At 45.3% G+C, this 24,771-nt stretch overlaps 1 protein-coding gene across 1 annotated transcript in view; it reads right to left on the bottom strand.

Moving 5' to 3' along the window:
- Positions 1-107: 107 nt before the first annotated feature.
- Positions 108-24,771, bottom strand: part of LOC121551798 (CREB-binding protein-like) — a 73,962-nt gene continuing 49,298 nt past the window's right edge. Inside the window, exons 8-31 of the mRNA XM_045211160.1 lie at positions 24,512-24,649; positions 24,076-24,193; positions 21,095-21,281; positions 20,720-20,782; positions 19,629-19,750; positions 16,634-16,834; positions 16,090-16,383; positions 15,515-15,691; positions 15,088-15,277; positions 13,862-13,980; positions 13,127-13,366; positions 12,016-12,104; positions 10,876-10,956; positions 10,421-10,477; positions 9,620-9,697; positions 9,190-9,257; positions 8,858-9,008; positions 8,347-8,493; positions 6,614-6,727; positions 6,088-6,253; positions 5,683-5,850; positions 5,172-5,330; positions 4,566-4,847; positions 108-3,596 (exon numbers count right to left, since the gene is read on the bottom strand). Coding sequence (XP_045067095.1) covers positions 1,137-3,596; positions 4,566-4,847; positions 5,172-5,330; positions 5,683-5,850; positions 6,088-6,253; positions 6,614-6,727; positions 8,347-8,493; positions 8,858-9,008; positions 9,190-9,257; positions 9,620-9,697; positions 10,421-10,477; positions 10,876-10,956; positions 12,016-12,104; positions 13,127-13,366; positions 13,862-13,980; positions 15,088-15,277; positions 15,515-15,691; positions 16,090-16,383; positions 16,634-16,834; positions 19,629-19,750; positions 20,720-20,782; positions 21,095-21,281; positions 24,076-24,193; positions 24,512-24,649 — 5,869 coding nt within the window. The 3' untranslated portion in view covers positions 108-1,136. The remainder of the gene's footprint in view (positions 3,597-4,565; positions 4,848-5,171; positions 5,331-5,682; positions 5,851-6,087; positions 6,254-6,613; positions 6,728-8,346; positions 8,494-8,857; positions 9,009-9,189; positions 9,258-9,619; positions 9,698-10,420; positions 10,478-10,875; positions 10,957-12,015; positions 12,105-13,126; positions 13,367-13,861; positions 13,981-15,087; positions 15,278-15,514; positions 15,692-16,089; positions 16,384-16,633; positions 16,835-19,628; positions 19,751-20,719; positions 20,783-21,094; positions 21,282-24,075; positions 24,194-24,511; positions 24,650-24,771) is intronic.

Below are 24,771 nucleotides of genomic sequence, written 5' to 3'. Positions count from 1 at the left end.
GTAATCAAGTCACCTTTTGGTAAACCATTACATGATGCTGAAATATAGAAAGTTGCACCAGCGCCATGCACACAATAAATGTAAAATATACACAAACTCCATTGTTGTCTGTTTGCACACAGTTTATTTAACAATATGGTATATAAGTACGAAATGAGTCATTTTTAACCAGTTTGTACAGTGATTCATTCTTATTTTTCTGCATATTTACATTGTCAACCTGCATGATTTACAATTGTGAACACTTCCACCTCAATTCAAGTTTAATGCACAGAACGCTCTCCAATCACAAATCAGCAAGCAGTCAAAAAGGTACACCCCCCACCACAGTTAAGCTCAGGGGGATCAAGACTTTAGATTCTTTAGATCGAAGGAGAAACAAAGCAACAAAGATGTCCAACATCTGAAAGACAGAAATACTGGTTCCAAGCCAGTAGAAAATTAACATTCCGGCACCTGTGGACGAACGAGCATTTGTGCGAGTCTCAGTTTTGCACACCTTGAATGTGGCGTTTGGGTGTGCGATAGTTCCTAGCTCTATACAAATACGTTAATATCCCAAGGACTCTTCTGCAGTACGGAAAGAAAATAAGTCTCACCCAAAGGCATGTGTCCTTTTTGAAAAATTGTACATAAGAATAATAAATTAGCCAGGAATGAAGAGGGAGCGAAGAGGCAAAACCTGGCACAAAAAGTTCCCAGACAAAATTATTTTACAATCTTCAACACAAAAACGCTATGTTTTTTTTTTTTTTTGCAAAGGTACGAAATAAAAACATTGAATAATAAAATGAAATACTTTTTGTTTTGAAGGTTTCTTTAAAAAAGTCCAGAGACATAACAAAATAAAATAAACAATTAAAACAAACAGAAAGCCCAGAACAAAATTATTTTCATGGCTGGTCTGAACCCAAAAATATATGTGTTTTTTTCCCCCATTCTCCACTTTAAACAGCAATAATTATTCAAATCCCTCCGTTTTGTTGGAAGAAATAGCAGTCCCTTGGTTTAAGGAAAGGTTCACAGTCCTTAGGCCTCATCTGACTCATCTCTTTACATAGCAGTCAGTACAAAAACTTATTTGTGGAAAACACAGAAAACAAAACAAGGCCTTTTGAGTCTCTCGTCACAAAATGCTACAATCCTTCAACAAACTTCTCGAGTGAGTCTCCTGTGGTGCCACCCACCATATTCAAGTCATTGCTCAGCCCGCCACGGTTGGGTGTGTTAAGCTGCGGGAGCATGGCGCTCTGCTCGGGCGTGCCCATGTGTCCCTGGTCCATGGAGCCTGGCATGGGGCCGCCCAGACTGGGGTGGGGTGAGCCGGAGTGGAGGTTGGCGTGCTGGGGCGAGGGATGGGGCTGTATCCGGGGGGAGGGGCTGGAATGTGGGGGCTGCTGTGAGGGAGGGTGGGGCGACTGCACCGGGGCTGGAGACCTCACCTGGTTGCCCAGGGTGTTGCCCATGGCCTGGCCAGGCAGGTGAGCTCCTCCCTGGGGCTGTCCTTGGAGCATGTGGGGCTGGGGGCTCATGGAGTTGGCCTGGGCTGAAGAACCCATCTGCTGCTTCAGCATCTGCTGTTGCTGCTGGAGCATCCTCTGCTGGAGGAGGTTCTGGGCCTGGGGCCCGTCCATGCCGGGCTGCCCCATCTGGGCCATGGGGGGGAGCTGCATGGCCATCTGCTGCTGCATGCGGAGCTGGGAGTAGCTGGCTGCCCCTCCCTGCTGCTGGGTGAACTGCCCTGGAAGGCCCTGGGGCATGGCTCCTTGCTGTTGTTGTTGTTGTTGTTGCTGCTGCTGCTGTTGTTGTTGTTGTTGTTGCATCTGTTGCATCCGGAGCAGCTGCCTGCGGTAGAGCTGGGGGTTGCCGTTGTGTGCGGCGGCGTTCATCAGCTGTTGTCCCTGGGGGCCCATGGCGGCCATGCCCTGGGGGCCACCAACCTGCTGAGGGCCAGGCTGCTGCTGCTGGGGAGGCATGCCCAACCCCGGCCTCTGCTGCACCGCCCCAGCCTGCATGGCAGCAGCCATGGCCTGCATCCCAGCATGGCCTCCGAGCATCGCCTGGGGGTTCTGCGGTTGTTGTTGGGGGTTCTGCTGCTGCTGGCCCGGTAGTTGGCTGGCCTGGTACTTGGCCGTGCGCTGCTTGATGAAGGCGGCCATGAGGTGGGGGTTGGACTTGAGGATGTTGAGCACCTGCTGCTGCTGCTGGGGTGAGCTGGGCGACTTGAGGGTCCTCAGGAGGTCCTGGAGGGCGTTGGGGGCGATGTTTCCTGGGATGCCCCGGGGCATGCCCCCCTGTTGCTGGGGCGTCATGCCCTGCTGCTGAGAGAGAGCCTGGGGGGGCATCTGGACCCCACCGGGCATCTGAAGGCCGGGCTGCTGCTGCATCATGGGCCGCTGCTGCATCAATTGTGTGGGGTTTCCCTGAGCCTGTTGGGGGGCCATTGGGCCACCTTGCTGGGGGATGCCTTGCTGCTGTTGTTGGACCGCCTGGGGGTTCTGGAGGGGGTTCTGCTGCATCCCCCCCTGGGGGCCCCACTGTCCCTGCTGCTGCATGGCCTGCATCACCTGGGGGCCCCTGGGCCCCATCATCTGCCCTGGCCCCATCTGGCCCTGCATAGGCCCCACCATGCGGGGGTGGTTCATGGGCACACCGTTGGGCATGTTCATGTTGTAGTTCTGTTGTTGTTGTTGTTGTTGTTGCTGCTGCTGCTGCTTGGCCTTGGCCACCATTTCTATGTGCCGGGCCATCTTCAGAGCGGCCAGCGGGGGCTGTTGTTGTTGTTGTTGTTGTTGTTGTTGGGGCATCAGATGTTGTTGTTGTTGTTGGGGGGGCATGTTGGGTATGTTGGGCAGGGGTGACTGCACCTGATGTAGGGGGGAAGACTGGGGTCCCGGCTTGCCCCCTTGTGGAACCGGCGTTGGCGGCTGGCTGGTGCGCCCATTGTTGGGGAAGCCGGGTTGTTGTTGGGCCATGCCAGCTGTCACGTTGGGGGGCGGCTGCTGCTGGGGCAGGTTGTTGGGTAAGGAGGGCTGGGGAGTGTGGGTGGGCGTGTTGGGGGTCTGCCCGCCCGAGGTTGGGGTGCCGGGGGTGGAAGAGGTTGGTGGCGACGGAAGGCTCTGGGGCGCCATGCCCCGCCCGGCCATGGTGGCCATTCTTCTCCTCATCATCTGAGCCTGTTGTAAGCGGTGCTGGAGCTGCTGCTGCCTCAGCTTGTGCTTGATGTTCAGACAGAAGGGCACAGGACACTTGTTCTCCTGGCAGTGCTTGGCATGGTAGCAGCAAAGGGCGATGAGCTGCTTGCACACGGGGCAGCCGCCGTTGGTCTTGCGCTTGCATCCTTTGGTGTGCTGCACCACGCGCTTCATCTTCTGGCACGAGGGCAGCGAGCAGTTGGCGTTGCGGCACTGACAGGCGTGGACCAGGGACTGGATGCAGCGCTGGATGGAGAGGCGACGGGATTCTTGGGGGCTCTGGGAGGCCTCAGCCCCGGCGCCACCCGCTCCGTTGCTGTCGTCGTCCAGCCCGAGGCCCCACTTAACCATCTTGTGCTCGTGGCCCTTGGCAGCGTAGCAGTTGATGCATAGGTCAAAGTCCTGTGAGAGAGAGAAGAACACATATCACGGTTACACTCAATAATATTTCTATGGTTACACACGCACACACATACCTGCACCAACTTGTAACAAATGTGATGACATTTAATCACAAAATGTATTTAAGGCCAGTGCAGTCAAAAACGTTATTTTCCTGTATTTGATATTTCCACAATACGAGGTTGGAATAATACTGTGAAATTACGAAAATGATGATAATGCCCCGTTTAGTGTAAGAGCTGTTTGAAAAGGCCGCTTGACATTTCTGCCTGTTTTGGTGGGAGGGAGTTTTGGCCTTCCATGGCGACATAACCAGGCGGTAAATTAGTTAATAGATCAATAAGAAAAAGCGGTTTCCAAACCTCTCTGCCATTAACAGCTAATTTTCAGTTTCACCCTCCCCACTCAAACCACTCCCAGACAGTCTTAGCAAAATTCCTGCTTGAGAAATTGCTCTTTGCTAAGAACCTTTATTTTGAAATTTTTGACCATTTAAATTGAAAACAAACCACAGAAAGGTACTTCATTGTTACCCAGAAATTATTTGATAGAGATCAAAACGGCTGCATTGGATCTTTAAAATAATTTGCCAACTTATCGATTATCTTGCAGGAGCATGTTCCCCCAGAATTCCCACACTGTCTAATTTGCATAATACCTGCCCCAACGTTAACATATACTTTGAATAAACTTATAATAAATGATGCTCTAAGTTAACTTTTTCAGAGTGAAATATTAGCAACATACAAGTGCAATGTGTGACAGAGTACACTATATCAATGTCTAAAAACAGCCAAAAAGTAATATACTTCCTAAATGCAACATTTTAAAGTGAAATAAACATACAATAAAGTACATTCTTTGCTTCTAGTTTTCAAAAATCTAACTGACAAAATACATGTATTACATTCTGTAAGAGCGTGTGTTGGTGCATGTGTGATGAATGGGCACTATCGCCCCATGGCTTACCTCGCAGACGGTGCAGTGCCAGCGTGTCTCCACGTGGTGTTTACACTCGTTGCAGGTGTAGACGAAGCGGTCCTGGCCCTGGTTGTGCAGCTCCACCAACATACACATGGTGCTCCACTTGCACCTCCGCAGAGAGCTGAACTCCCAGTGCTTGTCCCGGGCCAGGGTGAGGAAGGCGTCGCGGCCGTCCATCAGGTCGCAGGTCAGCAGAGGGTCTGGGTCCATGATGGGGGGGAGGGTGTTGACCGAGGGTCCCGCGTGCAGGTGGATCACAAAGAACACCTGAGGGAGAGGGTGGAGAGGGAGGTAGAGAGAGAGGGAGACACGAGTCATCAGATAATCAGACAAGTACACCAGTTAGAATGAATGTTCAATGCATTGCTTCAATCTAAGTGGTATGCTAGTGTGAATATTGGATCAGAGCCTCTACAGATACTGTGACCACAGAAGTCCTTAAAAAACTGTGATCAACTGAACTAAAGGAGTAAGAGATGAGGAAGGTAACAGGGCTTTACAGAGTATTTCCCCCACTACAACCACAGACTGTATGAACAGAATACAACAGCAGTGTTATAGGAGTAGGTGGAGTGAGTGAGTGATGCCTACCTCCTTGTGTTTCTCCAGGGTGGAGTAGAGCTTCTGGGACAGGTCGTTGGCTACATTGGGCATGCCGGGCTTCTTCTTATTGGCTCGGCTCACGCTGCCCTTGTTTTTATTGGTCTTCTTACTGTTCTTCTTCTTGGCGTTTTTGCTGTCGGCAGTGTGCTGATGAGAGAGAGAGAGGGAGGGAGGGAGAGAGACAACACTCTTAACAGAGAGGCGATGGAGGACACATGGCCATAAATAAATGGCAAAAAAAAAGAACAGGTCGGTGACATGTTTTGACCAAGTAGCTGACGAATGCGTTTAAATCCTACAGACAGGAGGACAGAAATCTGACACTGGATCAGAAAACATAATCTGCCCTCTCCTCTGATAGGTAGAAGTTTTCGCCGTACTGCTTACACCAATGAAATCCTCTGAAACCTCTACAAATTCATAGGACATGGTGTCTAGGGGTCGGATTGGGTCCACCCCTCCATCGTACAAAGCACTCCCTGTCAGCACTCAGTCTTACCTCGGGGGTCTCGCAGGAGGCCACGTTCTCCTCCTTCTTCCTCTCCTCCTCCTCCTGCTCCAGCTCCTTGATGCTTTCCTCCAGCACGTTGGGCCAGAAGTCGCCTTCGAAGTAGGGCATCTCGTTGGCACTGGTAATACGGTCCTCCGTGGCCTGCTTGAAAATGTCCTGGAGAAGACAGAGACGACGCCTGTTACTTAGACTGTACAGATGGGGGTGATGGTGCGGGATAATGCCACACTCAAACAGCATTTAATAAGAAAAGTAAGCATGGGTCCATGACAGAAACCATTATAAAAGACAATTTCTTATTGTATCAAGTCTAGACGAGTCCCTCAGAGTTTCGATCCTTTGCCTTCTGTTTGGCGCCTCATGAACACAGCCAGGGTCCCCTTCTTGTCTCACCTTGAAATCATGTAGGATCCTCTCTGCGAAGGCCTTCTCCAGCATCTTCCTGTACCACTCCTGCAGCCTCTTGGGCTTGGGGATCTTCTGGTCCTGCGGGTGGCAGTGGAAGATGTAGTCGTCCCCTTCACTGGGGGGGCACGCCCAGATATGACCATACACATACCTGCACGGGACCAGGGAGGGAGAAGACGGCTTTTAGGTTCAACATCACGTATTTCAAGGTACTGAGACAAATATCTTGGGAATATTCTTCGTTAAGAAATTATTGCAATATGAGTATGTAATCGAGATTTAGTTATTCCTAAACTTGCCTGGACACACACTGGGATGGTTTTCCAGACATAAATTAATCCTAGTCCTGGACTAAGAAGCATGTTCATTGGAATATTCTCCACTGAAAGTGCTTTTTAGTCCAGAACTAGGCTTAATCTGTGTCCAGGAAACCAGCCCAATATGTATTTTAAGATGGAAATGCAATGTGATGATTGAATAGGGGTGTTTGTCCCTGGTATTGAAAACCTACCCGAGTTTCTTGACATACTCCAGATACCCTATCAAGATCTCGTGGTAGACTGCCGTCCTCAACGCCCGGGGCTTGAAGAAGTGAATACTGTCCAGATACGATATGTAAACCCGTCTGGAGAGAAGACAAGGAGAAACACTAGGTGTGTTACGCTGATAACTACAGCTAACCTGGTTAACTAGGTGTGTTACACTGATAACTATAGCTAACCTGGTTAACTAGGTGTGTTACACTGATAACTACAGCTAACCTGGTTAACTAGGTGTGTTACACTGATAACTACAGCTAACCTGGTTAACTAGGTGTGTTACACTGATAACTACAGCTAACCTGGTTAACTAGGTGTGTCACTAGGCAGGTTTCCATTGACCCAGGTTTATTCAACAAAATAAATGTTGCAACAAAAAAAACTTTGCGGAATGTGTAATGGAAACTGCAAATATAGGATACATTTCCTAAAGATCGACAACATTTTGATACGTTCGACAAGGGTGGAATTTTATTTTGTCAAACTTTCTTTATTGCGACAAATGATGGAAACTGTTTTTTCCGAAAAGATGATGATCGAATAACGATGTCATCACATAATTAAAGCTCAACTCCACATTTAACTATAAATGCCTCCTGCTTGCAAAATAAAAAAATTCTAGTATAAGGATTGTCCTGACTTTCAACAATGCCTGAATTGCTTTGCCTTGCTTTCTGGTTGGCTGGCAAGTTCCACCATCCAATTATTTCAGATCTACAGGAGTCCAAGTTTCACCATGGCGATACGTAGGCACATGCAAATTATTAGAATATGGCAAATATTAGTCATGCTGGCTTTTGCGGGCTACCTGAGACATGAAACATATGTGGGAGAGCATAGGCTACAGGCTGTCGCCAATATATTAGGTCTAATGCGCAATTTGCCTAAATGGGTAATGGAAACACTTCAACCACTTAATTTTTATTCTACGCTGTAGACTTTTGCAAAAACATATTTATTTGGGGGGTGTGACGTCATTACATATAGCTGTTTTTAATCGACAAGATAGTTAAATGGAAACGCACCGTAGCATGCAATTGTCACATTTATTTTCTATGCAAACTATCTTAATGTCTAAAAATCTCTGGACAAGTTCATGGAAACATAGCTACTGATAACTATAGCTAACCTGGTTAACTAGGTGTGTTACACTGGCAACTATAGCTAAGCTGGTCCCCTTTGCAGAGAATCGCAAGCCTTGCACTCTTAAGTCTTCCAATACTCAATTACATAGGCTACTGTTCAGAACAGTATATACTCTACTCTTTAAAAGAATACTACATATATTATCACCATCCTCCTCCTCCTCGTTCTGAAGTGTTAGTTACCTGGTGTTGGGGAAGGAGTGTATTACTGTTAAGTGTATTTTAAGAAGTGTATTATGTTGTGTTATTACTAGGTTATAAAGTGTTTACCTGGTGTTGGGGAAGGAGTGTATTATGTTGTGTTATTACTAGGTTATAAAGTGTTTACCTGGTGTTGGGGAAGGAGTGTATTATGTTGTGTTATTACTAGGTTATAAAGTGTTTACCTGGTGTTGGGGAAGGAGTGTATTATGTTGTGTTATTACTAGGTTATAAAGTGTTTACCTGGTGTTGGGGAAGGAGTGTATTATGTTGTGTTATTACTAGGTTATAAAGTGTTTACCTGGTGTTGGGGAAGGAGTGTATTATGTTGTGTTATTACTAGGTTATAAAGTGTTTACCTGGTGTTGGGGAAGGCGCACTCGGAGCCGTACTCCTGGACGTGCATGCCGAAGAAACACACGTCCACGCCGTCAATCTCCTCAAACGCAAAAAGTGCTTTGGTTCTGTAAGGGAAGGTCTCCTGCATTTCACCCGAGTCCACGAACCTGAGGAGACAAACACAGCTAATCAATTAATGAGTGAGTTAAACAGATTTATATAGTGCTTTTACTAGTAAGGGAGAAATCACCACATCCACAACCACATGGAACATCACTCATCATTAACGGTGTAGACTCCTTCTGCCACAGAAACTCCTCAGCACTATCAAGAACACTACCGCTCCATCCCTTTCCAACCAAGGTGCATGAACAAAGGAGCAAACTGAAGATGAGAAACATATTGGAGCAACTCTTGGAAGACAACTTTATTATAATAATCATCTTTCTCAACCTCATGTCCAATAAAATGTTTTTAAAAGTATTGATGAGGGTCCATTTCACTGTTGTACCAGCTGCAGTCCTTCCTTACCTAGATTTCATGCCAGGTTTGATCTCAACATTTTTGTCGGAGCTGGCCACCACCCGAACAAACACCTCCCCGGCCTCAGGATGGTTCTGCCTCTTCAAGTACTTATTCACCCGGTCCTCGATGTACATTCCCAACCTCGTCGTCTGTAGCCCTGCGAGACAGATGCCATCAAATACTTTAGTTGTCTTACAGGTTATACAGTTGCAGGTCATATCAAAACTCACGTCCTCATCACGAGTTACTGAAATAACTCTGATCACACATACATATCACCTATACAATGGTGGATCCACTCAGATCACCACAATTATTCAACACACACTCAAACTTACTTTTGGCTGCAAACTTGTTATCCTTTCTCGTCTTACCGGACTTCTTCAGACAGTTGTCGCAAATGAAGCTGAGGGAAAGATAAGTGGAAATGTCAAATAGCTTGTTGAAGCATATCATCAACACTGATCAGAAGACATATAGGGGTGTTAGTCTGTTAAGGGGTACATGAGCTCCCGAGTGGCGCAGCGGTCTAAGGCACTGCATCTCAGTGCTTGAGGCGTCACTACAGACCCCCTGGTTTGATTCAAGGCTGTATCACAACCGGCCGTGATTGGGAGTCCCATAGGGCGGTGCACAATTGGCCCAGCGTCGTCCGGGTTTGGCCGGTGTAGGCCGTCATTGTAAATAAGAATGTTATTAATTGACTTGCCTAGTTAAATAAAGGTAAAATAAAAAATTTAATAAATGAGAAAAGGGAACAAGGCTTACCCCGATGGCCAGATGACATCATAATGCAGCACACAGATCTGGTGCATCTTCCGTCCACAGTCTTTACATTCAACAAACCTGTGTGAGGAAAGAGAGAGAGAAGGCTGGTCAGAGAAGGGACACCAACACCTCAGTCTCCAAGAAGACACTTTATTGTTGCACAGATTTTGCAGAGCGGGCAATAGATGCAACAGATGACTGACATATGGGCATGAGACAAAATACTGTTACACTGGATAACTGTATGTACAAGAGTTGGGTCAATTAAGGAAGTGACTTCAATTCATTAAATTCGCAATTGAAATGGAATTGACCCCGAACCTTGATATACACCCCTTTAAAAATGTACAGTGGTAAATGTCAGTGACTGATAGTAATGCAGCCAGTTACATAAAATGTAAATTAGAATTTTCACCGTTGCCCATGTACTTGGGGCGGTCATCTTATGCTCTGTGATTGAACGGAAAAAGCGAGGGAGAAGTGCAAGAGACAAGGCCCATACACTATTCACCATCAATGGTTATTTACTTTAATTTCTTTGTTTGGCACAGATTTCTCCTCTCAGGACAATACTTTCATCCTCAATGATTTGAAATGCAGTGTATCAACTTGTGTGGCTGACTTGTGTTTTTAAATGGTCCAAATAAATCCAATACTGTGATGCATACTGTACTGTCTACTCAATACCATGATGTCTCAAAGCCAACGGATTTAGAAGCTTTAAAGCAGAATGAAAAGGGCTAAAAGCCCATCAAACGTAAACAGGTTGAGACGTTAAGGTTCAGGTACACAAATACTCACGGTTCTGGATCCAACATGTCGTTCTTCTTTTTTTCAAACTGGTCTTTAGAGATCATACTGGAGGATGGAGAGACAACGGGTGACCAGATAGAATCAGTTCTGATACTCTAAACATGCAGCCCACTCATATGAATACAGATTTGACTATAATTAGCTTAGTCTACCACTTCCGGACCAGTATTTATAGTCATTATGGACTAAGGATATTCACTAGGGAAAGATGGAATCAGTGGAGACTTAAAGACGGTTACTTCCACTAACAAAATGTTAATTTAGTCATGCATCGATATCAATGGGAGACTAAGTGAAAATTCAAGTTAAGTGAAAGTTAGGATTCGCCCCAGAATGTCGTCAAAAACACCTACGAAACTAATCCGAATCAAACCCAGTATTGTTTCCCTGTGTTTTTCAATGTATTGACAAAAACTTTACCACAGATTCCACAACAAACTTACGTCTGTGGCTGTGCCGGGTCGTCTCCCAGGGTGACGCTGTTGCCCTGGATCTCGTTGAAGCACTTCTCACAGAAGTGATACCTGTCGGCAACAAGGCCATATTTGGGTGAGCTGGAGCGGGCACACACAATGGCAGAAGCACAGGGAAAGTTGGCAAACCAGCATACGGGTGGCAGGGTGGCAGAATGGATGGTAGAACGGAACAGCATAACACAGGCAGCGGACAGAGACAAGAGGACAGAGACAAGCAGAGTGAAGGTAGAAAACGTTAGTCACCATGGGAACGGTCATGACAGTCATTCACACACAAGCATAATGAAATAACACAGGAATGCTAACTATGTTGACGGTAATAACAGTAATATTTATATGAGCAAAGTAAATCATTAGTCAATTTTAATTTGCTGAACTACTAAGTTCGACTACTTCTCCACATAAAGCTTTAGTAACACGCAGCAGGCATATGATATGATAATCATGTCAGTTGGGAGAGACTGTTAGAGTGAATGCCAGCTCTGGTGATGTAGGGGAGAGAGGGGGAAGCACCCAGAACACATCACAGACATATGGAACACCTCTCCTTGTCACCTTTTCATAAGAACACTTTTTGTTGAAATTACTTCTTAAATTTGGGTAAAATGCACCAACTTGCTTCCAGATGGGATAGAGTAGTTAACCCTAACTAGCCTCATTGCGCTGAGTTGAGAATAACTGTACTACATGCAACTGCAATGCATCGGAATGGATGCAATATTTGGGGCTAGTGAAGTGCATTAGCAATTTGTGAACAGCAGGGGGAGCAGTGCTGCTGATATTGCAACACATAGGGCTTACAGGGAAACCTAAGATCCTGTCTATGTAGGCTACACTCCGTTTAACACCATGTAACACTTCCAGTATATAGTATGTACCAAACCCCTCTGGTGAAATACCATCTTAGAATACTCTCATCATAAATATTCATTGTTTTTCATGTACCTAAACTAACATTACAATATGCTGTGAGAGCACAATCCTATTCCCCTTCTCTCTCCTCATCTCCCCCTTTCCTTCTCAGTAGCACCAGTCCTGCCTACTTACCACCCTCTCTCTCTTTCCTCCCCCCACTCACCTCCATACCCCCCCGGCGTGTGGTCTTACCTGTTCTGGTAGCTGTAGTAGGTGCCGTCTCTGGAGATGGTGCACAGCTGCTTGCCATAGCAGCAGAGGGTCTGGGGTGAGAACTCATACTGTGGAGGAGCACAGGGAGAAAGGGTTAGTGGAGACACTGTTGTTGAGACATTGTTAGGTCCATTCTACTTCTACACTGTTTAGCATTCAGCCAGGTCAGACCTGTCGACAGATTCCCCCGAATTAAACCCTAGTGTTCCTCTGAAAGTTCTCCTTTCACTGGTATGCATAGTCCCAGGCATGCATCCCAAATGGAACTCTATTCCCTATGAAGTGCACTACTTTTGACCAGGGCCCATTGGGTATAGTGCACTACATAGGGAATAGGGTGCCATTTGGGAATCACCCTCAGTGTCACAAGTGCCACAGGGAGTCAAAACGTTAATCATGTCAAGTCAAGTGTTCAAATCTTTGTAAGGACCGCCGTAGGTCAATGTTAATGTTACCCAGTAAAAACGATAACCTACAGATAGTTAGAGCTGAGAGTTTCTCCTGGCCCTAATGATAACCTACAGATAGTTAGAGCTGAGAGTTTCTCCTGGCCCTAATGATAACCTACAGATAGTTAGAGCTGAGAGTTTCTCCTGGCCCTAATGATAACCTACAGATAGTTAGAGCTGAGAGTTTCTCCTGGCCCTAATGATAACCTACAGATAGTTAGAGCTGAGAGTTTCTCCTGGCCCTAATGATAACCTACAGATCGTTAGAGCTGAGAGTTTCTCCTGGCCCTAATGATAACCTACAGATAGTTAGAGCTGAGAGTTTCTCCTGACCCTAATGATAACCTACAGATAGTTAGAGCTGAGAGTTTCTCCTGACCCTAATGATAACCTACAGATAGTTAGAGCTGAGAGTTTCTCCTGACCCTAATGATAACCTACAGTTAGATCGGAGTTTCTCCAGATCACAAAACTTGTAGCCTCCCTTCCTCTACTCCCTCAGTCTCACCTTCCTGCCGCAGCAGTACCCCAGGCTGACCATGACGGGGTCTATCTCCAGCTCAAACACCTCTAACCTCCCGCTCTACTCCTTCGCTTTCCTCCACCAACATCCCTCCTCCTTCCCTCCCTTTCCGTCTCACCTTCCTGCCGCAGCAGTACCCCAGGCTGACCATGACGGGGTCTATCTCCAGCTCAAACACCTCGGCCAGCTTGGAGCAGTACTTGTAGACGCGGGACGTCTTGCGGTTGTAGATCCAGGCGTTGTTGAACATGACCCAGATGTCTTCCACGTACTGCCAGGGTTCCTGGTACTGACCTGTGTCCAGCTTACGCTTTATAGTGGACAGGTCCATAGGTTTCTTCACTATGTCAAAGTAGTCCTGGGGGGGTGGAGGGGAATGGTTAGAAGAGAGCTAAGTGATATTGACAGTACAGTCACAGGAATCAGCGTTGCATTGTGTCTTGACAAGAATTACATGGTTATGAGAGTGCTTTATCATTCACTATCAAGCTTCAGTACAATCAATGAAATCTGTTTATGAGAGAGAGCTTAACTGATATTGATCGTCAGCATCATTCGAATTTGCATTGTTTCACTGACCAGAATGATATGGACATGGATGAGAGAGATCCTTAATTCTTATTGAGCCTCGGCACATAGCTATGAAATCTGTATAGAATTGAGTAACGAGTCAATCAATTTAAAGATTTGTCATTTGTTTTCATATCAATACATGACTAGGCATAGCCAATCAAGAGAGACTCTCAGGGTGAACGACTATCTAAGTGTGTATACATGCAGTGTGTGTACATACTGTGTGTGTGTGTGTGTGTGTGTGTGTGTGTATGCAGTGTGCGCATGCGTTTGTACTCACGGGGATGCTCAGCAGCATAGGGTCGACAGGCTGTCTGAAGGGCAGAGACTCTGGGTCCTGTCTGTAGAGGGCCTCTAGTGTGGGCATCAGGGCCTGGCGCAGCTCCTCTGGCTTAAAGACTGCAGGGAGGACAGAGCAGTCAGGGCTCTATTCAGATCGATCACGTAGAACATAGAAATGTATCATGTAGAACAAAAATATAATCTGTCATGTGGAAACAGGGCATCGTGAAAGCTCTATTTATTCTAGTTCTATCTGTGACGTTCAGAACGCTTCAGTGTCTTCACAGGGTCCATTGTCATGGTCAAAACATATTGACAAATTGTTGTGAAGATGGGGAGAGAGGCATGTCTTATAAAAAGATGTTCTGTGTTTTTGACACAAAGATCAACTGTACTAGTTGTTCAGCCTCTGATCTTGTCCCATCTTGATTACTGTCCGGTAATATGGTCAAGTGCAGCAAAGAAAAACCTAGCAAAGTTGCAGCTGGCTCAGAACAGAGCAGCACACACAGAACAAATATCAACAACATGCATGATAGTCTTTCATGGTTGAGGGTTGAGGAGAAATGTACTAATTCTAGACTTTTTAAGAAACATTTGTGTGTTGAAAATGCCTAACCACTTGTATAATCTATTGCATACACTTCAAAACAGACATACATACCACACCAGTCACACCACTATGGGTTTCTTCACGGTACCCAAACCAAAAACAGATTTAATGCGCCGCTCAGTTATGCATAAAGCAGTCTCATAGTGGAGGTTACGCAGGCAAAAAGCAAGTTTAGCTTTAAAAAACACACAACATATTGTATCACATCGCCTCTCCTCTTTCTAAAGATCTCTTTAACTGTATATAAGAATATGTATGAATAGTGTGTAAATAGTATTTTTGTTGTCTCCTGGCGTCTTTCCAATATACAACTCTTATTTTATTTTTATTTTGAATGTAATGTAATATCTTCTGTTGTTCTTGTCTATTACTGTTCTGTACTTTGTCATGTATTTGTATGTTTTATGTGGACCCCAGGAAGAGTAGCTGCTGCATGTGCAGTAGCTAATTGGGATCCTAATAAACTAAACTAAACAGGGCAAAGGTGAGGACTAACATAACTGAGGCCAGAGATGCAATAAGATAGGACCAGCTGTGGAAAAACTACTAGTCAGAAAAAAATAGGAAAAACTCCTGGCCCCGGCTAGTTTTACACAAAACCAGGTCCTCACTTTTTTTGCGGTTCTGGGTGGGGGAGGTGGATGCTGCCGAGCCGTTGGCCCCGCCCTCCTCCTCGGGTTCCTTCTTAATCTCCGGCTTCTTCTCCTCCTTCGTCTCCATTGGCTCCTGCTTAGGCCCCGCCCCGTCTGGCTCCTCCTTCTTGACCGTGAAGGGTTTGGTGTCTTTTGTGTCTTCATCCTGCTATGGGGCACAGCTACATTTAGAGGGTGCACTTAAACAAATCTGTAGGACACTACATTTAGAAAGATGGAGGGCAACGGAGGCCACAGTACCAGATAAACAAGATGAGTTCATATGAATTTGAACATTTCAATCAAGAGCACGTGCATTCATACTGTACATATAAATAGAAGGCTCTGGTTGGTCAAGAGTCTTGTAGTCAATATTGATTCTAGGACTACAAGTTTAAGTTCTCACCTCCATTTTGAAGTCGCTGGGCTGCTTTTTCCCCGAGCCACAGTCATCGTCCTCGTCGTCCTCCTCGTCTTTGGGCTCTGTTTGGGCCATGTCTGGCGGGGCCTGTTGGGAGTGGACCTCTGCCACCGAGCCTGGGGTGGGCATGCGGTTATCTATACTGGCTGGCGTCTGGGACAGCTAGAGGGGAAAAATTAGAGATATTTAATATTATCGCTTCAAAGCAAAGGCTGGGTGCTGGCTATAACTGTTGACTGGCACAACAAGTCATTAAGAGCTGGCATGTGAAATAAACGCCTGCTTAATAAACCTTTAGTATCACTCCAAGCATGCTGTTCCTTCAATATACCTTTTAAAATGTGGAAAAGCTGCATGAGAACACTGAGGTGCTTTGATAGTAACAAAGTGTGCTTTAAAAAGAGCATCTGTTTATTTATTTCCTGACTATATGATCTAACCAGGAAACACTCTTGGCCCTAGTGAAAGGATATAACATGAGTTCTCCTCGTCAGTTCACCAGGTCAGGAAGACGTCCCTATAAAAAAAAGAGTGTTGTGGATCCTAAGCAGGTGTTTTACCGGCGTGCTGGGGTGCTGCTGCGTCTGGCTGGGGGTCCCCGGCTGCTGATGCTGCAGGGGCGTGAGCGGCTGAGAGGGGGCGGCAGGGGACTGCATGCCCAGGGTCGAGGGGGGCCGGGCGGGGGGCGCCGCTGGGGGACGTGGGTGGGGGGTGGAGGACGGTGAAGGCTGAGCCTGGGGGGGTGGGTGGGAGTGGGGATGCTGGAGCTGCTGCAGGTTAGCGGAGGCGTTGGGCGGAGGGGTGGCGCGGGGCAGGGGGGGCTGGGGGCCCAGGGACAGGTTAGAGTTCTGCTGCTGGATGGGGGGGAAATACAGAAGTTACAGTTAGAGTTCTATCTACCATTACATATTCACACACATACGCACACTCTGTTACAAACCTACCCACTCAGACACATACATATTCTAACACTACACTTATATTGACAACCATGAACCCATACAACCCATACTCAGCTTCTTCAAATATGACCAAACCAACAGCAGAGATGATCAATGCAACAGATTACTAGCCCCATCTGTGTGTGTGTCTTTCCCTCCTCACCTGAGTGACAGCTGCCTGTGCTTGCGGCTGGCCGAGGGAGCCCACGTTGTTCATATTCATGCCCCCGCCAGGGGCGGTGTTGGGGGAGAACTGGCTCTGGGGCATGAACTGGCTCTGATTGGCTGTCTGTCCCACCATGCTGTTGGCGTGCTGTCCCATCATGCCTTGCACCTGGGGCATCCTGGACGGGGACATGCCCATCTGGGGAAAGGAGAAAAGAACACACAAACACACGTTATATGGAGGAAACCTCTCTCTCTACATTGAGCCCTTGCCAAGAATAACAAACTATGCATCTAAATGGGATCAGAACTGGGTTCAAATAATATGAAAACATTCTTTTTACTTAGGCTGTGCTTGATTGAGGTTACCTGGTGAAATGGAACCAATAGAATAGTCACAAAAGTGCAAACCCCACCCATCTGTTACTCCAGGCAGGCTAATGCAAATGCTCAAAGTATTTGAAAGATTTAGAAAAGTATTTAAACCCAGGTCTGAATGGGATACAATAACACACACACACCACCAAGACAATAGTCCTTATGAAAGGCCTGGGCATAATAAACTAATAAACAGTGTGCTGATTAAAAACCAGAAGGCAGAGAGGCGTCAACAACCACAAGTAGAGGAACATTAAATGGTACAAAACCATAAACAGTAAAAATCCAACCCAACTCATTTAAGACATATACAATGCTCAACCACTTTCCCAGTAGAAACAAAGAGTCTACAGTTTACATTTATTTGAATGTATTTATTTTTTGACGGCACTCCTTTTGATTTGAAAGAAACCTTCCATACATATTTGCCCATTGTAGAAGTGCTCAAAAAGTGACATTTTGGACCTGAATGCCAAAACATTCAAGAGATAAAGTTGCTCAAAGTTCACCTATTTTGCATACCCCACCATAGCATGAGACATCCATGTCTTCATCACTGGAAAAGATAAACGGTTGAGATTGATATAATTTAAAAGCTTACAAACAAGGTTATCAAACTATTTTATAATTTATTTGTAAAAAGTGGTTTTTATAATATATTTTCTGAAACCTTAAACGTCAATTACCTAAAAACGCTTAAACTCCAATTTATTTTCATATTCACGTTGTAGCTTAGACCCTATTTTACATTATCAGAGATTTTTGTGTTGTGCCCGCCATCGGTTGAAACACAACATGGTCTTAAATACAGGGTGGGTGTCATGTTTTGGCTGATAAATGTACTAAAATGGGAATCAAATTGAAATTTCAACTTTTTAAATTGTACCACAAAGACAGTTGGAGGTCCACACATCAGAGAACGTTGACTTGAATGTGAATGTTGTTTTACATTATACTGTCAAATCCTCCATAGGAAACCTATTGAAATAATAGAAATATAGATAATAGAATAGACATGACCATTTAAGTCGACATTCGACGGTGGCTGGACTGGCCACAATTTTTGTGGTAGTAATTAGAAGTTAGAATTTCAATACAATTTAAATTTCAATGGTGTACCAGCTAAATTGCAGTGGTCTGAAGGGATAGGTCCATTCTATGAATTATATTTCTATGATTGAAATGACACCCACCTTGTATTCAACAGCATGTTGTGTCTCAACCGATGGTGGGCACAACACAAACGTGATGACGTAAAGTAGGGTCTAAGCTACAACATATGTGAATCGTTGATAGACAGCAATATTCAAACCTTGTCTCAGATTTTTTAAAGCAGATTTAATTCAGGACAGACTACACCACTCAGGAACACTCTTGGAAAGCCATTTTGGTGGGTCTTTTGCATAAACGTGTGTAATTGTCCCTATCCCAGGGACAACCCTATCCCCAGGGTTAGGTTTTCAGAAGACTGATGTGAGTTCTAACCTTTTAACTGGTCTTTGCGCCTTTCATATTTATCTTGATCCTAACAAACTCCCCAGTGTTGTTCACTAGTTTACTCCAAGTAGGGAAAGGGTGGCGGGGTTGGAAAGTAATAAAGGGGAATATATATATTTTTTTTAAAGGATATGTATGTATGTGTGTGTGTGTATATATATATATATATATATATATATATATATATATATATATATATATATATATATATAGAAATAAAAAACATGGGGGATTGGAAGTGATGCAGACAATTACATTGATGGAAGTTACAATCTATCTGCAATATTACGCTGATCTACACCCCCCCCCAAAAAAAAAATCCCCAGTCCCTGCTGGTAATAAGCATTACCCATAAAATGATGCTGCCACCACAATATTTGAAAGTACAAAGGGATCAACAACATTGGATTCACTCCATATTACTGGCCTGTATGACAAAGTGAAAAGAAGCCTGTGTTAAAAAATCCACTCCAAATCATCCAAATCAAACAATGCTGTTAAATAATATTGAAAGACAACACGGCAAATAAATACACTTTTTGGCCTAAATGAAAAACTACAGGGTTGGGTCAAATCCAATACAACAGAGTGAAACCCTCTCCATTTTTAAGTATTGTGGTTGCAGCATCATGTTATGGGTATGCATGGGAGTTTGTCAGGATCAAAACAAATATGAAAGGCGCAAAGCCCAGGTAAAAAGTTAAGAGGAAAACTCGCCTCAGTTTTCTTAAAACCTAACCATGGGAGAGTTTTATTTTTCAGCGAGTTGTAAAGTTTTTCACTTTGAAAATGTGGAGTAGGTTGTGTAGATCTGTAGGAAAAAAATCTAATTGAATCCCTTTTTAGATTTAATTTTAAGGCAGCAAAAATGTTTTAAAAGTTCAAGGTGTAGACTTTCCATAGACACTGTAGTGGAGAAGGATGGGAGTTAAAACAGGGTTGTTGTCTTCTAATGGAGAGACTGAGACAAAGAGTGCGAAGGGGAGACGGGGGGAGAGAGAAATGGAGAGACGGGGAGAGGGAGTGAGAGGAGGAGAGAAGAGGAGAGAAGAAAGGGAAGGAAGGAGATACAGTAGGAAAGAGTTAGCAGGGGCATAGAGGGAGCATGGAGGTCTCACCGCTGGGACAGAGCTCATGTTCATCTGCTGCGAGTGGTTCATGGGCGAGGCAGCGCGGGCCCCCATGGGCGCCTGGGACATCTGCACGTTCTGCATCGCCATGGGGTTGAACTGATTGATACCTATGTGGGAGAGGAGACACGCACACACAAACATAGAGTGCACACACACACACATTCAGCACACACAGGACTAGTGGTGTCTACAATACTCTGAGATGTTGACATTAATTACCCTATGCTCTGATGAGCAGGTGAAGGAGTCACTGAGCCAGTTTGGAGCTAAGTCATAACTTTTCACAAACTTGTTCATTTGCTGTCAGTGTTTCCCCTATATATTTTTTGGGGGCGTGGTGGCGGGAGGTCACAGGGCATGCCCCCCCAGGATATTTTTTTGGGGTAGAATGACTGAGGTCATTTACGGGGACTTTAAAAATACATTCTACTCCAAAATCATCTATCTATCTATAATCCCCCCAGAAATGAGCCCAATAACATATTGGTAAAAAATACTTTTAGGGCTGACTCTTTTACCATAGCCTATACATGGCACCATATCGTATTATCAGGCAGATGTTTTATTAGCTGGATCAAAAAGGGGCTACTTTTTTCCCCCATGGAGCCAATAAAGTTTTGAAATAAATGTTAAGCAATTTTTCTCGGCTAATCTACACATTCGGTCATGGAGCTGACAGAAAATGTTGCAGTGTGAAAGCAAATTTCCCGCAATTCTACTCAATTTTGCTATGGCTAATTCTGTGTTCTTATGCAAAAATCGGGGCCCCTGGGCATGTGCCACGTGAGCCCGGTCGGTAATTCAGCCATCCCAAAAGTACTTCAAAATTAATTGTTTATTATATTTGTTTCATTCTTTTAGCTTTTTAAATGAATACAGGGGAAACACTGGCTGTAATGATCTAAATAAACATTTATGGAGAAACAGTTGCTGAATAAACCATTTAAACTATTTGCGTGTGATTATAGTATCTAAAGCAACTGGCCATCAGGGGGGCTGACAGTCAGTGTGCAGTTGACTGTGTCTGGATGAAAGAATGAGAAACAAATGTTGAAGTGCAGGAGAAGGCCTGGTACCTTGAGACAGCTGCATGCGGGGCATGATCTGATTTGGCACGTTGGGCATAGGCACAGATCCATCTGAAAGAGAGGACGACGAGAGGGATGAGATGTGGTCAACATGTCATATACCAAAGCATCCAAATTAGCCAACTACCGCCTCAAACACCTACTTTAAACAAACATATCATTATCCTGTTATAGGGCCAAATGCTAACTTTCACTTAAGTCAAATGTCCACTTAGTCTCCCATTAACATCAATGCATGACTAAATGAAAAAAATGAAGGGTTTGCCCCATACATGGTAATAAGATGATAATAAACGTAAGTGATTATGTTGCTCCCTCCTTCAATAGAGGGGTCTCCATAGGTCCAGGGAGGAGGGTACTCACTGGCTGGCCGTGGGGACTGGCCAGGACCCATGGAGTTGGGCTGAGGGGCCATGCCTGGCTGATGCTGGGCCCCCGGCCCCCCCCCTGCCATGGGGCCAGGCTGCTTCTGGAGCCGCGAGCGCCTCTTCTCCTCCAACTCCTTCTGGATCTTATAGATCTTCTCCGCCAGGAAGTGGTAATACTCGTCCTGCAGGAATTGACAACATGAGATTAGAAATAACGTATACTTAACAAAAATATAAACATGTAAAGTGTTGGTCCCATGTTTCATGAGCTGAAATAAAAGATCCCAGAAATGTTCTATATGCACAAAAAGCTTATTTTTCTCAAATGTTGTGCACAAATGTGTTTACATCCCTGTTAGTGAGCATTTGTCCTTTGCCAAGATAATCCATCCACCTGACAGGTGTGGCATATCAAGAAGCTGATTAAACAGCATGATCATTACACAGGTCCACCTTGTGCTGTGGACAATAAAAGGCCACTAAAATGTGCAGTTTTGTCACACAACACAATGCCACAGATGTCTGAAGATTTGAGGGATCGTGCAATTGGCATGCTGACTGCAGGAATGTCCACCAGAGCTGTTGCCAGAGAATTTAATGTTTATTTCTCGACCATAAACCGCCTCCACCGTCGTTTTAGAGAATTTGACAGTACGTCCAACCGTCCTCACAACCGCAGACCACGTGTAACCACGCCAGCCCAGGACCTCCACATCCGGCTTCGTCACCTGCGGGACTGTCTGAGACCAGCCACCCGGAAAGCTGATGAAACTGAGGAGTATTTCTGTCTATAATAATATTTCTGTCTGTAATAAAGCCCTTTTGTGGGGAAAAACTCATTCTGATTGGCTGTGCCTGGCTCCCCAGTAGGTGGGCCTGGCTCCCATGGCTGCACCCCTGCTCAGTCATGTGAAATCCATAGATTAGGGCCTAATGAATTTATTTCAATTGACTGATTTCCTTATATGAACTGTAACTCCGTAAAATTGTTGAGATTGTTGCATGTTGCATTTACAGTGGGGAGAACAAGTATTTGATACACTGCCAATTTTGCAGGTTTTCCTACTTACAAAGCATGTAGAGGTCTGTAATTTTTATCATAGGTACACTTCAACTGTGAGAGACTGAATCTAAAACAAAAATCCAGAAAATCACATTGTATGATTTTTAAGTAATTAATTTGCATTTTATTGCATGACATAAGTATTTGATCACCTACCAACCAGTAAGAATTCCGGCTCTCACAGACCTGTTCGTTTTTCTTTAAGAAGCCCTCCTGTTCTCAACTCATTGCCTGTATTAACTGCACCTGTTTGAACTCGTTACCTGTATAAAAGACACCTGTCCACACACTCAATCAAACAGACTCCAACCTCTCCACAATGGCCAAGACCAGAGAGCTGTGTAAGGACATCAGGGATAAAATTGTAGACCTGCACAAGGCTGGGATGGGCTACAGGACAATAGGCAAGCAGCTTGGTGAGAAGGCAACAATTGTTGGCGCAATTATTAGAAAATGGAAGAAGTTCAAGATGACGGTCAATCACCCTCGGTCTGGGGCTCCATGCAAGATCTCACCTCGTGGGGCATCAATGATCATGAGGAAGGTGAGGGATCAGCCCAGAACTACACGGCAGGACCTGGTCAATGACCTGAAGAGAGCTGGGACCACAGTCTCAAAGAAAACCATTAGTAACACACTACGCCGTCATGGATTAAAATCCTGCAGCGCACGCAAGGTTCCCCTGCTCAAGCCAGCGCATGTCCAGGCCCGTCTGAAGTTTGCCAATGACCATCTGGATGATCCAGAGGAGGAATGGGACAAGGTCATGTGGTCTGATGAGACAAAAATAGAGCTTTTTGGTCTAAACTCTACTCGCTGTGTTTGGAGTAAGAAGAAGGATGAGTACAAGAACACCATCCCAACCGTGAAGCATGGAGGTGGAAACATCATTCTTTGGGGATGCTTTTCTGCAAAGGGGACAGGACGACTGCACCGTATTGAAGAGAGGATGGATGGGGCCATGTATCGCGAGATCTTGGCCAACAACCTCCTTCCCTCAGTAAGAGCATTGAAGATGGGTCGTGGCTGGGTCTTCCAGCATGACAACGACCCAAAACACACAGCCAGGGCAACTAAGGAGTGGCTCCGTAAGAAGCATCTCAAGGTCCTGGAGTGGCCTGGCCAGTCTCCAGACCTGAACCCAATATAAAATCTTTGGAGGGAGCTGAAAGTCCATATTGCCCAGCGACAGCCCCGAAACCTGAAGGATCTGGAGAAGGTCTGTATGGAGGAGTGGGCCAAAATCCCTGCTGCAGTGTGTGCAAACCTGGTCAAGACCTACAGGAAACGTATGATCTCTGTAATTGCAAACAAAGGTTTCTGTACCAAATATTGAGTTCTGCTTTTCTGATGTATCAAATACTTATGTCATGCAATAAAATGCAAATGAATTACTTAAAAATCATACAATGTGATTTTCTGGATTTTTGTTTTAGATTCCGTCTCTCACAGTTGAAGTGTACCTATGATAAAAATTACAGACCTCTACATGCTTTGTAAGTAGGAAAACCTGCAAAATCGGCAGTGTATCAAATACTTGTTCTCCCCACTGTATATTTTTATTCAGTATATATTTTGTTTACTTTATTGCATGTTATATCAGCTACTTAAAGTGCACACTACGGGAGAAGTGTGGAGATTGGGATGCAGTCTATGTTGGCGATTCAAGCAGTTGGGAGTAGTGAGTTCATCACTGGAGGTTGGTGGCACATTAATTGGGGAGGACGGGCTCGTGGTAATGGCTGGAGCGGAATCGTATCAAATACATCAAACATATGATTTCCAGGTGTTTGATGCCATTCCATTTACTCTGTTCCAGCCATTATTATGAGCCGTCCTCCCCTCAGCAGCCTCCACTGGAGTTCATTACCCTGCAGACTGGTACATGTCCCCCTCCACCTTGAGTTAGTTACCCTGCTGTTGGCAGACTCGTACATATCCCCTTCCACCTTCCTAGCGTACGCCACCAGGTTCTCCATCCGCCGGTCCTTCAGTGCTGCGGGGTCTGGTGTGGGGAATATGGCTTGTACTCTGCAGGAGGACATGGCGAAGAAGGGATGGTGGAGGGAAAGTATAAAGGGAGAATTAAAAAGTGAGTTGGAGTAGAGAGTGGCAACCTCAATGTGTCTCAATAATCTGAACATTTTATTTCCTTTCATAACACAGATCTGAACGGGCTAGGTAAGTGAACACAAATGGTCCAATCCCAAATGGTCCAACTCCTATACCCTTAGCCCTATGGTGGCAAAGCAATGTGGGTTGCCCACCTATATAACCCTGATAGATTAATGGTCATCGAGGAGAGAAAACATTGAAGGGAGGGAATGCAAGCGTCTTGGTGGTACTTACAGTTTGTGCACCAGGTGGGTGCGTAGGTCCTGAGTGACGTGCTCGTGCCACGTCTTCCTCACCCCCGAGGCGGAGAGAGGGTTGGCGCCAGGCAGGTTGCCCATGCCCCCCATGCCCAACCCGTCTGGCATCAACTGACTGGAGAACGGAGAGAGAGAGGAGCGCAAGATCACTAAGGAAACATGTTATCATAAGCGTAACACCAAGGTAACTATGAGAGAATAACTCGTGTAATGCTGTGTGTCAAATAAATAAGTAGA

This window comes from Coregonus clupeaformis, chromosome 35 (assembly GCF_020615455.1).
Source record: "Coregonus clupeaformis isolate EN_2021a chromosome 35, ASM2061545v1, whole genome shotgun sequence".
NCBI lineage: Eukaryota > Metazoa > Chordata > Actinopteri > Salmoniformes > Salmonidae > Coregonus > Coregonus clupeaformis.
This window is presented reverse-complemented; position numbering and strand designations above follow the sequence as displayed.